Raw genomic sequence first — 17,584 nt, 5'->3', positions numbered from 1 at the left:
GGGGATTAAAGGACTACTTCACCTTTGAGGTACCAGTGCTTGGGAGAGCTGAAGGACAGAGAATGTGAGAAACAGAAAGATACTGCCATTATCCCACAACTATATATACATAGTAGCCAGTCTATCCATAATTACAACTGTTCTTAATCCTTGTTTGATACCATGCCATGCTTCCTTAATTATCAATCTCTCAAAGATCCTTCAACATTTCATAGAATATCAAAATAAATCTCATGACTAAAAATAAATCAAAGGAAAGATTAAGTCTCTGCTTAATATTAAAACTTCACCATCCCATTCCAAACCCACTAACTCTACTGAGAATTGCTATGGAACGTGCCTTCACCTCTTGGCTTTCACTTAAGGCAGCACAAGTACTAGGTTCAGAGAATAATTTGTCTAAAGTTGGAAACACTATCACTCATTCCACACTAGAATTATCGTATCAGTGACATTCCTTTTTAAAATAATTTTACTTATTACTATCAAATATCAGAGAACATAATCTGAAACATGAGCTACAGTAGCCCCCTTTACCCGCAGTTTCACTTCCCGCTGTTTCAGTTACCCACAGTCATCCATGGTCTGAAATACAGTGCAGTATTTTGAGACAGATCACATTCACCTAACTTTTATTACAGTATATTGTTATAATTGTTCTATTTTATTCTTATTGTTGTTAGTCTCTTACTGTGCCTAATTTATCATAGGTATGTATGTATAAGGAAAAACATAGTATGTATGGAGTTTGGTTCCAGGTATCCACTGGGGGTCTTGGAACGTATCCCCTGCAGATAAGGAGGGATTAATGTCCATAACTGCCCTTTACATTAAACAGTATTTACACAATCCTAATCGTTGATCTGTATTACCTTTATCATCACAAGATAGGAAACCATGGAGACAGAAAAGACTATTCCATTTATTATCTAAAATTTAGAATATCTGAAGCCATCCTCCTTACAAACCATAATTATCTGTCAAAGTACAGTGCAGAAAACAAAACTCTCAAGTATTTCAAGAAGACACATATTGCAGGCAATTAATGCTTTCAAAATTGGTGGGCAGGCTGGAGAAGTAATGGGGATGGCTCTGGACTATTAATTTCAAAGTAAATCCCCATTATGATCCAGGGTTGGAGAAATGACTACTGCTGTTACCAGTGCTGCTGCCAGCAGTACTCCTCAAAGCCACAAAACTTAAAACTAGACATTAGATCATGGAGTTTAGCTGCAGCAAAGATGACAGAACTTGCTTGTCTGCTTTGCACAGAATGACCCCCAGAGTGCATGTGCCCACACAGCAACATAATTAGTACTCTTCTTTTAGAATTTAGATTAAAAAGCACATCCACAGTTAAGCCTGTTCTGATCTCTCACAGTATGTTTCTTGGTTATGTTCTCACAGCACTTGTAAAAATTAAAATGTGTGAATTAAGCCACCTAGAAATGGACTGTGAATTATCCTCACCAAAATAATGACACTCCTAGCAGCGATCAGGCCACTTTTCTCTAGGCTTGCTAGTCTCCCACTGAAGACTACAGAAAGGCTGATCTTAATTCTTCAAGAGGAAAGTAGTGGAAAATTCTGCAAGAATTACCAGTGTCACAGTGAAAGAGTTTACTATACACAAAATGATTTTATTAGAGACCAAAAATTTTATCCACATCACTTTTTACTTCTTTTGCAGTTTTAATTTTCAACCTTATAACATTTACTGGATCCAGTGGGCAACTCAGTATCTTCACACGCCCATTAGCTAACTTGTATGTAGGACTCGAGTAAAATTGCATGCTACTGCTATAAGAAATGCATATTCACTTATGCTTGTTTGCTCTCCTGCAAAATTGTTTACAAATAGCATCATTGCAAAGAAAGATTTACACTTAATTCCTACACCTCCTACATCCTTCAGATTGTTCTAGCATTAATCTTCTGATGTCTAGCAAGATTAGAACTTAGTGAACACTTTGCTACATTTCTTACAGAAGCTTTCTCTCCAGTGTGAGTTCTGTGATATAGAATGAGGAATGCACTTTAAACGAAGGACTTGCTACAATTTTTATATTCATATTGCTTCTCTCCTATGTTTGTTTTATACGAGATTCATATCACCTAATGTCTTTCCCGTATTTGTTACATATATAGGGTTTCTCTCCATTGTGGACTGACTGACGTCAATTAAGGGATTAATACGGGCTAAAGGCACACTGACTGCCTTCATATGGTCTCTCTCCAGTGTGAACTGTGATGTACAATAAGGTTTGTACTATTGCTAAAGACCTTCATTCATTACATTCATAAGACTTCTCCAGTATAAGTTTTCTGATGTTGAATCAGAGAGGATCTATGGCTAAAGTATATTACAAATACTTCATTCAAACAGTTTCTCTCTTGTATGACTTTTCACTTGTATAGTGATTCATATGGCCTAAAGGCTTTTCCACACTTACTGCACCACTGGGCTTCTCTCCACTATGTATTCTCTGATGGGCAGTAAGATTTGAGCCTTTGCTAAAAGCTTTCCCACATTCACTACATTTATATGGCTTTTCTCCAGTATGAATTCTCTGATGTACAGTAAGGTTTGAACTACAGCTGAAGGTCTTCCCACATTTAATACATTCATAGGGTTTCTCTCCAGTATGAATTCTATGATGTTGAAGCAGGGATGACCTATGACTAAAGGCTTTCCCACATATACTACATTCGTAAGGTTTCAATCTAGTGTGATTTCTCAAATGCATACTCAGTGATTCAGGCTGGTTGAAGGATTTCCTGCATTTTTGACATTCAAAGGGTTTTTCTTCAGAATGAATACTCTGATGCTGAATAAGAAATGAGAGGCTGCTAAAGACTTTCAGACATTTGTTGCATTCAAATTGTTTCTCTATAGTGTGAATTCTCTGATGTCGAGTAAGGTGCGAGCTACAGCAAAAGGCTTTTCCACATTCACTGCATTCATAAGGTTTCTCTCCAGTATGAATTTTCTGATGGTGAATGAGAGATGACCTATGAATGAAGGCCTTCCCACATATTCGACACTCATAGAGTTTTTCTTGAGTATGAATTCTCAGATGTTCAATGAGATGTGAAACACGACTAAAAGACTTTCCACAGTTCATACATTCATATGGTTTTTCTCCAGTGTGAGTGCTTTGATGATTAGTAAGTGACGAGACATGGCTAAAGGCCTTCCCACAGTCAATACATTTGTAAGGTTTCTCTCCACTGTGGCTTATCTGATGTCGAGTAAGGGATGAGCCATGACTAAAAGTCTTCCCGCATTCACGACATTCATAGGGTCTCTCTCCTGTATGAATTCTCCAATGGCGATTAAGGGTTGATTGTTTGCCAAAGGCCTTCCCACATTCACCACATGTATAGACTTTCTCTCTGTTATAAGCCTGGTGAAGGGTAAGAGATTTGCTCTGGCTGAAGGCTGCCACACTTTCATTAGAATTCAAAAGTTTCTTCCCACCACTCATATTCTCCTTTTTTATAAGTGACTTTTTTGGTAAGTTCTTCTTAAATGTATCATGCTTATGTGATTTCCCTTCAGCAGAAATTCTCTGTGGTTCAGAAAGAATAGACTTTAAGTGGAAAATGCTTCCAAACGTACTGTATTTGTAAACACTTTCCCCAGTGGGACTTTCTCTAAAGGTGAGGGTCACTGGTCTGAAATATTCTACCTGATTTTCGAGCTTCCCCTCCAACTTCTCTATATATTCCTGGTCCTTGTTAAAATTTGGAAATTCATGACTTTGTTTTATAATTTTTTCTATTATTACCGTTTTGGGTGAACCTTCATCATAAATATCCTCCTTTGTTGACAATTCCTTGTTTCCCCATCTTGATTCCCAACCTGAAATATACCAAGAAAGAGAAACACTGCTTTTTCTGTTCTTCCTGAAAAGGAATTCCTATGGTAGAAATAAGAGAATAAAAATAAAGATAAAAATAAAACTGGATAAAAAATAAAGTCCCACCCCCCCCCCCCAAAACACATGGCTCTGACAACTCTCATATATTCAGTGACTTCTGAACAAAGTTCGAATGGAGCACTGAGAATACAGACAGCTCAGAGAGGCTGGAACAGAGTGTAAGATGGGACGTGGGTTAAATACAGGCAATCAGTAGGTGGAAAAAAATGAAACTATCAGAAAGAAAATGTGGAGGGCATTCTGGATCCCAAGCCAACATTTTCTGCCTATATTTATGTGAAAGACCACATTTTGCCTCACAGCCTTGGTTCCCCAACCTTCAATGAATCTCAATTTGCTGTCATATTAGTATGCTTAAAATGCAGAATTTATAGTGCTGCATTAAACAGTTACAATGACAACAAAATATTCTAAATATTCTTCATGGTTCAGAAAGATTTAGGCTTTATGAGTTTATGCAGGATCTATGTGAAATCATATCACTTACTGGACATTAGAAAATATTGTTCCTAGAAACCTTCTTACACATTCCTTACTTTCTCTAACACTTATGTTTATATTTCATCTTTGAAGCTCAATCTTAGAGGAAAAGCAACTTTCCATTTCACTGACAGTTTCACTTAGCCTAAAACCATCAATATATTTTTCCTTAAGAAGACTTAAAAATAATAATATGCTTTATTTTGTTTCAAATAAAATAATTTGAATTATGATGGCAAAATCCTCTACTTTTGAGATGACACAAGTAATACAGAAAGATGATAATTTGAGACAGGAAGTGGTGGTTTTGAAATCTAAGCTAAGGATCCCTTAATTTTGTTACATTTGGGATCTCTGAAGATAGTATCCCTAAAATATCCTAAAATGCCTCCACACTTTCTTTTTTTTTTTTTTTTTGAGGAAGATTAGCCCTGAGCTAACTACTGCCAATCCTCTTCTTTTTGCTGAGGAAGCCTGGCCCTGAGCTAACATCGTGCCCATCTTCCTCTACTTTATATGTGGGATGCCTACCACAGCATGGCGTGCCAAGAAGGTGCCATGTCCGCACCCAGAATCTGAACCGGCGAATTCTGGGCCACCGAGAAGCGGAACGAGTGAATTTAACCACTGTGCCCCAGGCCGGCCCCCGCCTCCACACTTTCTACAAGCATCTTTAACAAACATCTCTTTTGCCTGATTCACCATAACTTACCTGAATACACACCTTCTGACAGTTTTTTCTCCACCATCCAAGGTTCTTTCCCATCCTCCAATAAAGTGATCACATATGGCTTAGGTATAGAAAGACCTGCTTGTAGAAAAAATATACAACTTGTTTAAGCTGTGGTCCTCATGGAGGAGAGGCCACCATCACAAAAGGGACAAAAGGAAGGTTTGAAGGATGTTCACTGAAATGGAAAGATAAGCTTCAGGCAGTGCATAAGAGAGCTATACGTTTCCTTGGAAACGTGAAATAAAAATGCAGCAATTTACTCAGGAGGATCTCTAGTAACTCAAAGTGGCAGAAGAAAGATCTCCCTCATTGGGGTGGAGGGGGAGATATGCTTACCTAGAGAGACCAGGTTCTCATAATTCTGCACCATCACATCCTTGTATAAATCCCTCTGAGCAGAATCTAGCCATCCCCACTCTTCATGAGAGAAGTCTATGGCCACATCACTAAACGTCACCTGAAACAGCAAACACATTTAGGCTCAACCACAGCCCAGGTCTCTTCTGTCACCAATCACAGGGTAAAATTACCCTGGCTGTGGAAGAAGGGAACAAGATTTAGCAGTTGTAACAAGGATCAGGAATCTAAGTTGAGTAATAATTGGATAATTATGTGTTTGACATTGTTATACAATAAGAGTAAGAGACAAATACAAGAGCTATGCTTTAGGAGAGTTAACTTTGTCAAAGGGAATAGAATTATAAAACTTTTAAAAATCAGCATTCAACTCTTGACAGCACATGGACAAGTGCTTAGTCATGTTTTTATAGTCTACATGCTAGGTAAGTAATAAAAAATGATGATCCACTAAGGTTCAAAAGAAAAAGTGATCCAACAGGTTCTGAAAAAAGATATCTTTATATTAAAGACAGACATAAACATAACTAATTTATAAACAAAAAACAAAAACATTTATGATATATAACTCGACCGTATACTGATAATCAATCTATAATTAAAATAATTTGAGACCCCTGGGCAAAAAAACTAAAGGATGGTTTCATGCCATAGGTAGCCGTTGAATAGGATCTTAAAGTAAGGGCAAAGAATAAAACAAAGGATACATTTCAAGAAAAATATTTTAAGGAAACAGATTTCTTCTCAACAGCACTCATTCATGGTATTATTTAAAATAGCAAAACTTTAGAAAAGCTTAAATGTTCAATAAGAGCTTACTGGTTAGTCGAATTATAATATGTCCCAGAAATGTAGATAATATGCGCATGCAGTTAAAATGGCATCATTACTATCTTTCATCGGTGAAATAGACATTGTTTGGCTATGGTAAATTTTTCCATCCAAGAGTGGTTGATTCAATATTCTATTACTTTATTTGGATATTTTACATGTATGTCTACCAGTGACACTGTTCTCTGGTTTTAAAGAGAGAATTTACCTTTGTCAGGTGTTGAGGAAAGAATTAAAAATCAAATCTGCCAACCAGAGAATCCACTCCACAATGCAGACAAGAAAGAGAACAGTTTTATTATTGAATAAGCATTAAACCAGACTGTAATACACTTCACAGGCAATCAGTAATGACACTGCAAGGACAGAAAGAAATCTCACCCTTTTATAAAACTAGGCAGGTATAATCCTTTACATGTATGCTTTCAAAATAAATAATAACTTGTCCTCGAGTAAGAGGATTTGACAGCATTTTTTGCTGTACATAGTTCACCCTAAATTCACCTGGTAACTGGAGTGGCCATCTGCCTTTACCCCAAAGGAAAACAAAACTTGCCTATCTTATGACAAGTAGGTGGATAGAACTTGGAGCCAGCAGCCTAGGCTAAACTCTTGCAAAGAAAGGGAGACAGGTGCATCTCCCTTCATGTTTCCATTTCAAAGAACTGGCTCCAAGGCCCTTAAGAAAGACTTTACTGCCTCGTAAAATTGGCAGAGGCTTATTTAGCTTTGAAAAAGGTTTACAAGTATCTCAAAGGGACATAGAAAGGATTTACAATTACAGGTTTTTCTCAAGGAAATGGAAAGAGGGAGACAGTCTCCTTCCCTTTTGGAACCAGGGAAAATTCTTTTTTACATTTGTATTTACTCTCACCAGGTATTAGGATTATGCTACCCTTGTCATATGAGCTGAAAAATTCTCCATCTTTTCCTACTGTCCACGATGGTCTTAAAACGATTGGCTTTCACAAATCGCACCTGATAAACCAAATACAATCATATGCTGCATAATGACGTTTCAGTCAACAACAGACCACAAATACAACAGCGGTCCCGTAAGATTAGAACCATCTAGCCCAGGTGTGCAGTAGGCTATACCATCTGGGTTTGTGTAAGTATACTCTATGACGTTTGCACAACGACAAAATCACCTAAGGATGCATTTCTTTGTTTTTAAGCGACACATGACTGCAAAAAAAAAAACAACACCCTATTAAATGCATAAAACACAACGTTTTATTCCACCAATGCAAAGATATTTCATATTTTAAACTTTGAAAACATATTAATGAATGTCATTGTATTAATAGTCTAAAGAAGAAAACCTACATAATCTCATTAATAGATACTCTTTGCTCTTTGTTTAGATCAGGGTTTCTCAACCTTGGCACTACTGTCACTTTAGGCTAGATAATTCCTTGTTGTGGGGAGCTGTCCTGTGCATTGTAGGATATTGAGTAGCATCCCTAGCTTCTAGCCATTAGATGCTACTAGCAACTCCCCTCCTGCCGTAGGGTTGTGACAACCAAAAATGTCTCTAGGCATTATCAACTGTCCCCTATGGGTGGGGCTAAGGGGGACAAAAATCGCCCCCTGTTTGAGAACCACCACTTTAGAAAATGTTTGCAGTTCCTTGAAAGGCTCTCTTAGGCCTCTCTACCTAAACTTGAGGCGTTCTCCCAGTTCAGTATAACTTCACTTCCACCTCTGCCTCCCCAGTACTGTGGGCCAGAAAACCACTTCCAGCCCTGCTTCCCCAGGGGCGCTTCAGCTCTTCCTTCCCCCTCAATTGCCTGGGCAGCCTGGGACGTTCATTCATCTTTGTCCCCAGAAGAACTTAGGGTATTTGTCCTAGCACTTAGCTTAACTTCTTATGCTTTCTTACTTTTCTACCAGTCTTGTACCGCTCAATCAGTAGCCACTAGCCACATTTGGCTATATAAATCTAAATTAATTAAAATTACAAATTAAATAAAATTAAAAATTCAGTTCCTCAGTCACTCTAGCCACAGTTCAAGTACTCAACAGCCATACGGGGCTAGTGGCTACCACACTGGACAGCACACATATAGAAATTTCCACCACTGTAGAAAGTTCTCTTAGACAGTATTGTGCTAGATCATGAAGTCCCACATGTCAGTATATACTCAAACCTATGTAAGTTTCTTCCTAACAGGTACTTCACAAGTGTTTGGAAAATGAGTCAATGAATGGTTTGGCAATTAGTTCACTTTAGCTTTTACTTGAAAAAAAAATAGTTTTTTCAATTCTAATATTTTCAAGAAACCAGACTCTGCCCAACACGCACATCTGCCACTCATCCCTTCTCTTGTGCAGGCTTCACCTTCCACCCATGATTCTGCCCCACTATTTCTGCATCACTCATTCATTCAACAACTATATACTAAGCATCCGTTTTGTGCCAGGTACCACTCTGGGTACTAAAGATAATACAGTCAACAGAAAAGAAAAAATATCCCTCTCGGTGGGAGGAGACAAACAATGAGCATATGTATTACTAACTATACAGTGTATCATATAATGAGTGATAAGTGCCGTGGAAAACAACAAAGCAGTGATGGAGGAGAGGAAGTGATACTCAAGAGAAAGTAACTGCAACTTTAAATAGGTGTTCAGGGAAGCTTTTCTGAGAAAGCAACCATTGAGCAAAAATAAAAGGCAGTAAGAACGCACACTTGTGCATGTCTCGGGAAGGACTATTCCAAGCAGATGGTACAGCAACTTCCAAGGCCTGGAGGCAGCTGCCTCTGTGGCTGGAGCCCACAGGTAACAAGGAGACAGAGAAGGAAGATGAGATCAGAGAAGTAACAGAGAGCCTAAGTGTACAAATGTTTTCAAGTCATATAGAACGCTGACTTCTACTCTGAGGTAGCGCACCAAGACTTTCAAGCTGAGGAATGACAGGATTTTAGACAACATGAGGATCACCGTGACAGCTGTACTGAGAAGAGACTGAAGAGGGTAAAGGGCAAAAGCAGAGAATCCACCTAGGGGGCTACCTCAATAATCTAGGTGGCTTGGACCAGGGCGACAGTGGAGATGGCGGTGACGGGTAACCCGTGGCCGATTCTGTAGACATCCTGTATATATTTTAGATCACCCGCAGTGTCTGCATGTGAGTTATAAGAGAATGGGAGGAATCGAGGATGACTCCAAACATCTCCTGACTTGAACAACTGAAAGGACTGAGGTACCATTAATTCAGACCACATTATACAGCTTTGATAACCATAAAGCAAATAACCTAAAATTCTCAACTCGAATTTTGAATTAATGAAAAAACAAGTTTTGCTCAAGACTACTGAGGCTTCTAACAGAAAACTGTTAGGAAAGAGGAGCACTGAGATAAGACAGCATTTTGGAGTTCTGCGGGCTCCAGCCTTTCCTATAACGAAAGGAATCAGAGATCCAGTCTTTTAAGGACTTCTTTAGGGGGAAACTGGTAGGAGAAGCAAAGCAAGAACTCCGGAGGCCTGCTAGGTGCTTCAGGAAGATGGGGACACGCCGACTTACCTGGAACATGACTTCGCAGTTCCCAATAGTCAACAGGCCTCCTTGCAGGCTCCCGTCTTACAGAAGGGCAGCGTCCTGGGAAGGCGGATCAAGAACAGGAAAAAGCCGTCAGGAAAACGCAGGCTTCTCCTGCAGCTCTGCCACGCGCCTGGAGGGAAAAGCACGCTGGAGGCAGCTCCCAGGGCTCCACGCTGGCCCTGACTCGCACAGCGTTCCCCGGCACGGCGTAGCCACCGGGTGCCGCCTGCGCGCACATCAACTATCGCACAGAGGAGACAGACTCGGAAAACAACAGTAACGGTGTCAAGAGTCCGCTCCATCTCCACCACCATGCACGGCGGGCATTCACGGTACTACGGATTTCTTCTTTAAACGACGAGGAAACAAACTCAGCAACTGTTCACGGTTACACAACTGGGAAGCGTCAGCTTCACGATGGGTGACGGAAACCACCGCAGACGGCGTCTGCCCCAGCGCGGGCTGTGCACGCCCGCTCGCCCGCGTCCTCCCGGCTCCCCCGTTCCGCGCAGGCCCCAGCGGCCCGCACAGCCAGGGCCCCGCCGGGGCGCACACCGCGGGGCAGACCCCGAGACCAGCAGGGCCCGGGGCCGCTGGCCTGAGGCCCGCCGGCCGCCAGCCGGGCCCCACACTTGCCTGACTCCTCAGCGGGACCTCCGGGCCCCGAAGCCCGCGCTGGGCCTCGCCCGGTGCCCCGAGGCGTCCAAGGCGGGCACCTCCGAGGACCCGACGCGCCGGGTCGCGCCGAGCGGACGATAGCCGCTGCCCCCGCGGGAAGCGCCCTGCCCAGAGGCCTCCCAGGTTCCAGGACGGAGAACCCGCCGGCTGGCCAGAAGCTACCGCGGGGTGGACCAAGGGCGAGGGCCCCAGCCCAGAGCAGCACTTCTAAGGCGACTCCGCCTCAGGAACAAAAGTTACCGGGGCCTCGCACGGTAGCCTCCTGAAAAACCACACGTCCCAGAAGTCTCCGCGGCCGCACGCGTTCTCGGCGCACCGCGAGAAAAACGGCCCGGGCTCCCTAGGAAACCACAGCGCCTGGGGCCGTCGTCGCAGAGTGGCTCAAGCAGGACACAGATGCAAAGTATCGAGAGGACAACAGTCGTCTCTGGAGAACTCTGCTTCCCAGAACCAACGGCAGCCCTCTACGGGCGTTGTGAAGACAATGACTTCCGAACCACAAAACTACACTTCCCAGAAGATGATGCGGCCGCGAAAGGTCTTCCGGGTCATTCGTTCGCTCGCACAGAGGTTCTTCTGCCCGCGCACGGGCGGCCCCTGCTGCTACCGGACAGGAACTGGCCTCTACCCCGGAAGGGTCCTCTCATCCGAAACCCTCTCCACGCTGTCCAGCTCGTATGTGCCCGCAGCATTTGGCGCCCACTTGCCCTGGACTATATTTCCCAAAATGCCATGTGTCTGGGGTGTCACAACAATAATTGAGAACAAGCGACACTTCCCGGCAACTCATGCGGTCACGTCATCGGTGTGACTGACGGCTGCTCTGAAGTGTTACTCGCCCTCGAAAGGATCAGAAATATCAGACTCAAGGGAGCTCATTGAGGACAAAGACCTCAGTCCTGGGAAGAATCGCTCCCGTAACCGACAGAGCCTGACCCGCCTGTCCCCAGACGCGCTTCTTAGTTTGTGTCCTTGTCCAGCCCAGGCAAATGGGCGCTGGACACATGCGCATAGGCCAGAGCAATCTACTGTTGGTGTCTATTTGGGTTGTTCCCTTTACTTTCTTTTCTAAATTTAATTTTATTTATTTTTTAAAATTATAAAAAGTATGACTATGAATTTTCTTGAAGAGGTCGTGTGACTTATGTGCATAAGATTCGTTAGTGCATCCACTTTGGTACATCTTGTGACTGTGGAATTTAATTCTTGTAGCAGCAGTTTTAACAAACGTTGTGACATCAGCTAGATTCCTCTCCATGCTTAGAGTATGTAACAAGGAAAGATTTGCCAGTGCAAAGTGTATTCCCATCTACGTCTTTATTGTACAATGGCAAATTGTCTTCCAGTTGTACCAATTTGCGCTGCTACCATAGTTCATAGTTATTTTGGTTGCCAACTATTAGTGCCAGCTCTTGATTTTGTGAAACTTTCAAATTTTGCCAGTCTGCTGTGTGTGACATTATAACTCATTGTGGTTTAAATTCGCGTTTCAATTATTGTTAATAAGATTGAGAATCTTTTCATATGTCTATTGGCTTTAGTACTTCCTTCTCTGAGAATTGCATGTCTTTTGGTCGATGTTCATTTAGAACAAAGGCCTTTTTAATATTAAAACTCAACTTACATAGAAAAATGCAAGATGTTAAAGGGGGACTAGGATATTAAAATTTACTTTCTCTTTAGAATCCTGGACTTTGAACTGGATTCAGTAACCAAATGTGTTTTCTACAGTTTTTGTATGTTTCAGGATGTTAAATTCTCCCATTTATCACCCGCTTGGGATATGTTGAGCAACTTGAATCTGTGAAGTGGCATCCTCCTGTGCTCAGCACATTTTTCTTTTTTCATATACTGCCCTTTCCCCATTCTTTCCCTCTCCTCTTCTTGTGAACTCCAATTAGCCGTAAAGTAGGTCTTTCCACTCTATCCTCCACGTGCCTTAAATTCTCCTCTGTAATTTCCATCTTTCAGTCTCTGTACTGCATTCTGGATAATTTATTCTGATCTATTTCCTGTTCATGATTCCCTTTCCAGGGGATTTTTTTTTATTTCAATTTTTCAAAGATTTTTGTAACATTGTAGGCACAGTTGATCCATAATGTGCATCTGATAGTACCAATAACTCAAGGTTTTATGAATCTCTTTGTAAATTTATTTTTATTTTATTATTTTTTTAATTTATTTATTTTTGTCCTTTTTCTCCCCAAAGACTTCCTGGTACATAGTTGTATATTCTTTGTTGTGGGTGTTTCTAGTTGTGGCATAAGGGACGCTGCCTCAGCGTGGTTTGATGAGCAGTGCCATGTCCGCCCCCAGGATTCGAACCAACAAAACACTGGGCCGCCTGCAGGCGAACTTAACCACTCGGCCACGGGGCCGGCCCCTGTAAATTTGTTTTTTAACTTCTTCACTCAGTTTGCTTTTTTTCGTTTTTGGTTGGTTATCTTTGTGTGTCTCTCTGTCTTTGAAAAGAGATTTTATCAGGCTTCCCAGTATCCTTGGATGAAAGTGCCTTTCTTTTCTAGAGATTATATAATTTTATTTTCAGACAAGATCTGGGATTATCACCGCTCTGGAACCACTTTAAACTACGTTAAAGACATAAAGACCCTGCTCAGTCCACTCAGAAAATCTTACATAGGGACTCTTCATTGTTGCTGCTTTTCCTCATGAGCTTCCTGGAAGAGTTATGACGCCTTTCCATCATAAGCCCTCAGATATTTGGGACATGAATTAAGTTCATCGGGGAGGAGGGAGCTAACATTAAAGAACTAGATGTGACTGGGGAAGAGGTGAGAAGAACTGTAAATGGAGGCCTAGTCCTCTTGTTTCAATAGCTACGTCTGGCCAGTTCTTAACATTGCTTCGATGCTGGACCGCTAACATGTGAGTGCTCTGTGATTTGCATTATTAACAGAAACGATAGAGGCACTCCGATGAGTAGAGACTAAGGAGGAGAAATGCAGGGGCAGATGGAGTGGGGATCCACAGGCATAAGTAAGCCAGTTTTAAACACATATGCCAGTCCCTTGAGAAAGAAAACAGGGCCAAGAAAGATCAATAAGGAGAGAGGAAAATACTACATGCCATGCAGAACCCACTCCCACCAGCCCTGAGCTACCTTCTTTCCCTTTTCTGTTAGGCAATATTTGCAGTAAATGATTTTGCTATTGGAATGGTCAAGGGCACATTTTAGAATATGAACTTCAGAGAAGAAAAGCCAGTTCATGTTGATGCTGAAACTGTTCCAAGACTGAGGGTGATTAGGGAGTTTGGGATTCTAGCTTCCAGAGACATCATAAACCATATGTATTTGCCATAGAGAGAAACTCCTGCTGAGACCTCTGGCAGAGATCTTTGTCCCTGTCCCTGGCTCATCCTCTACCTTTCACTTTGGAATAACCCTACACGTCCCACTATGCGCCAAAGTTTTAAATCCAGGAGTCTAGTCCCAGTTCTGTCACTGGTTTGAAGAACTGTCCACGCCCAATCGGGCCCAAGCCTGACCCTAAAATGCCCAATATCGAACCTGTGCAGAGCCTCCAACAAGACCTTTGTGTTGTCTCCTTCCACTCTTGAGGACCTCTGACATCTTGCATCACAGATTATTTATCAGTATCAGGCTGACACCAGACTCAAGGGTGAACCCAGTAGGCAGTGCCAGGTGCACATACGTTTGACCAACAGCGTACAGCCATTGCTTGGTAGATTGGCTGGGTTCCCTGAGGGACACTAAGAGCTGGTGTCAAGGGCCCTGTTTGTGGCTATGATGGGGAGAAGGGTGCCCATCTCACTTTTGTCCCTCTCAGATCATAAAGGAATTGAAACAAGCCTTGCTTTACTTCCATAAGAAGGGACTTCGCTTACACCTTAAGCCTGAGAATACCCTCATGGGACTTACTATGTAGAGAGCTCAAATTTTTCCTACTTGTTGACTTTGCATGATTTCTCTAAAAAAAAAATAGCTTGGGGGAGATGAACTCCAATATGTATGTTAGTCTTGGAAAATAAGTGGATGGAAGAAAAGTGTCACTGTTTTTTTAAAAAGTTCAATAAACACTGCTGCAAAATTTAAAAAAAATTCATTCTGTCTACCTATAGAAAGTGACTTAACATGCTAATCTATTGAAAGAAAGTTATCATTTATTCACAAATATAGATTTGTATTTTGTGTACTTTTATCCTTTTTCATTCAATCCATTGTGAATGTCTTGCTATATTAGCAACGTATCACCTACGTTGTCATTAGAATGTCCACAGTGTCCCATATTAAGAATCGTAACAGGAACAGATTTAAGCTGTCTCCCCTTGGCGAACATTTGCTTTGTGCTTAGATTTTTGCTTAAATGTGTGAAGAATATCCTTGTACATACATTGTTGCATATATATTTGGGGTTTCTTTTAATGTTAAGTCCCCAGATTCTATATTACTGGCCAAAGAATTTGCCCATCTCTGGGCTTCTTTGATACGTAGCAACAGAATGCCCTGAAGAAGCCTATTCTGTTCTGTGTTTGGTCCTTAAGACAAAGTCTGGAGTTTTCTAGAATCTAGTTCCAAGTTTTTGGGTAACTGGTGAAGGGGTCTCCCAGCCTCTGGGACCCCTTTTTAGTGTATTCTCTTTCACCCAAACTGTAGGAGGAAAACAGCATGTGGGGCTCTGGACTGCCTGTACGAGTGGTGATTGAGGACCACAACCACAATGGGGCCCTCACCTGTGAGCTGCTGGTGGGTCCCTGCTGTTCAAGAGCTGCTCCTGAAGGAAGAACTAAAGGCCTGAGAGGTTGTTTTGGTGCATCGTTTGGGGCTGTAGTGGTCTGTACCAACTAGGGGGCACTGAGGCAGCTTTTGGTCCATCTCATTCCCTAAGTGGGGGAAAGGACAGCAGGACATTGTCAGAAAAACATTGACTATAGTGTTCCACCATGAGCACCTCTGAGAAGCTGCCCTGGTCCAGGTTTTGGAGGAGCCCAGTTCGGGCCCAATCTCAAAAGCTCTTGCCACCTTAAATTCAGTCTTATTTCCAGAGCCCTCTCTGCCACAAGTACCTTCCTGAGTGTTCAGTGAAGGAGGAATCCCAGTATGGTCTTTTGTCTGTCTTATGTCCTCCGTGACAGACATACAGTTGGTACTCAATAAATGTTCTATGTACCCTGCTCTGATGGTTAATTTTATGTGTCAACTTGTTTAGGCTACGGTGCCCAGATGTTTGGTTAAACACCAGTCTAGCTGTTGCTGTGGAGGTGTTTTTTTTTCAGATGGGATTAACATCTAACATTAAGTCAGCAGACTTTGAGTAAAGTAGATTACCCTCCGTAATGTAGATGGGCCTCATACAATCAGTCAAAGATCTTAAGAGAAAATGATTGAGATTCCCTGAGAAAGAAAAAGCTCTGCCTCCAGACTGCCTTCAGACTCAAACTTCAACGTCAACTATCCCCTGGGTCTCCAGCCTGCTGGCAAGAACTCAGACTTGCCAGCACCCACAATCATGTGAGCCAATCCCTTAGAATAAAAACATCTCTATCTCTGTCTCTGTCTATCTAATTTATGAACACACACACCCCTTATTGGTTCTGTTTTCTCTGGAGAGCCCTGACAAATATGGCTGCCATCTGTCTCATTGAGCTGATTCTGTGCACTGTCACCATGCTCTACTATACTGCTCTGTGGGCTCTGGAGCATCACTATTAAAAAATGCTAACCTTTTCTTAACACTAACCCTTTCCTGACACCTAGGCAATAATATCCCCTAGCAATACATGTACTTCCTGCAATTAGCCATTCTCTCTCCTTAATCAACATTTTTTTCTCTCTTTGCTAGATCTTTCCCATCATCTTTCAGACATGCTTAGGTGTCTGGAATAGCCTCGTCTTTTAAAAACCCTCTTTTTACCCAAAACTCCCTCCAGCAAATGCTCTACTTCTCTTCTATTCTTAGTAGAAAAGCTTCCTGGAAACTTTTTCTACATTAATCTTCTTTAATTCTCACTTCACAATCTCTCCATAACTATGCCATTTCAGAGAGCAGTCCTATTATTTTCCTGAGACTGCTTTTCTCTAGGTCAGAGTAACCTCCACTTTGCTAAATCTGAGAGTTGCTGTTCTGTTATTACATTTCTTGGCCTCTTGACATTTGACACAATTGACCACTTTCTCATTCTTAAATCTCTTCTCTTGGTTCTATGACACTACATTTTTCTCAATTTTCATCCTACTAGCTGCTGCTTCTCAATTTCCTTTACTTGTTCTTCATCTTTTCTTTGATCTCTAAATGTTAAAGGGACACAGAACTTGATATTTGGCATCCATTTTCCATGTTTCCTATATATGTTCTTCTATGCATTTCCATGTGTTTTAAATCATTTTTCAAAAATGACTCCCAAGTCTTCATCTATAGTCCAGCCTTTACTCTCCTGGGAACTCTCAATCCGTACAGCTAGCTCTTTACCTCCCAGCTCGTTTTGGTTGTTCATTGGCAACTCAAACTCCACATGCTTCACGTGGCCCGCCCGGAGGTCTTGATAGTCTCCTCATCCCACTCCTCTTTCAAGTCACACCATTTAGTAAATGGAATCACCATCCACCTATTAGATAAAGCTGAACATCCACACATTTTCCTTTATTCCCCTTTTATCTTCGCTTACCCTCCCCACACATCCATTCCAGCAGAGAGGGTTGTTTTCAATGCTACCTCAAAGCAATGGGACATCAGCCTTCATTTATCCATGTCAAATTCTCACCTGAAACACTGCAAGGGCTGCCAAACTGGTCTCTATGCCTTCACTCTTGCATCCATACAGTCCACTCTCTATACAGAAATTAGATGATTTTTGAACTACATAGCAAGTATTCCATTTTGTAATGTCTTTTAATGTCTTCTGATCTCTCAAAGAATACAGTCCAAACTCTTTATGTTGGTTCACACAAACCTCACTTGACTCTACCTCCTTCCATTCTTCTCCTTGCTCCATTCTCCTCCTGTGGTGTCCTCACAAAGACACCAATGTT

The 17,584-nt window shown here is 41.8% G+C and overlaps 1 protein-coding gene and 1 pseudogene across 17 annotated transcripts; one reads left to right on the top strand and one right to left on the bottom strand.

The window, feature by feature from the left end:
* Nucleotides 1-1,614: 1,614 nt before the first annotated feature.
* LOC106829207 (zinc finger protein 181) lies at nucleotides 1,615-11,163 on the bottom strand. 17 transcript variants are annotated; one of them, XM_070498341.1, is made up of 6 exons: nucleotides 10,816-11,163; nucleotides 9,880-9,954; nucleotides 5,494-5,614; nucleotides 5,137-5,232; nucleotides 3,792-3,865; nucleotides 1,615-3,572 (listed from the first exon to the last, which is right to left on the bottom strand). In XM_070498341.1, the coding sequence occupies exons 2-6, from the start codon at nucleotides 9,886-9,888 to the stop codon at nucleotides 2,379-2,381; spliced, it is 1,494 nt and encodes a 497-aa protein (XP_070354442.1). In that variant the 5' UTR covers nucleotides 9,889-9,954; nucleotides 10,816-11,163; the 3' UTR covers nucleotides 1,615-2,378. The 17 variants fall into 17 exon arrangements, with proteins under 17 accessions (XP_070354442.1, XP_070354439.1, XP_070354441.1 ...); XM_070498338.1 differs by having other exon boundaries at nucleotides 5,137-5,235; nucleotides 10,534-10,849; XM_070498340.1 differs by having other exon boundaries at nucleotides 10,534-10,849.
* The window catches only part of LOC106829146 (B-cell lymphoma 3 protein-like), a 19,142-nt pseudogene continuing 12,529 nt past the window's right edge, over nucleotides 10,972-17,584 (top strand).

This window comes from Equus asinus, chromosome 26, assembly GCF_041296235.1.
Source record: "Equus asinus isolate D_3611 breed Donkey chromosome 26, EquAss-T2T_v2, whole genome shotgun sequence".
NCBI lineage: Eukaryota > Metazoa > Chordata > Mammalia > Perissodactyla > Equidae > Equus > Equus asinus.
Note: the sequence above shows the minus strand (reverse complement) of the source record. Positions and strands in the feature narration are given on the sequence as shown.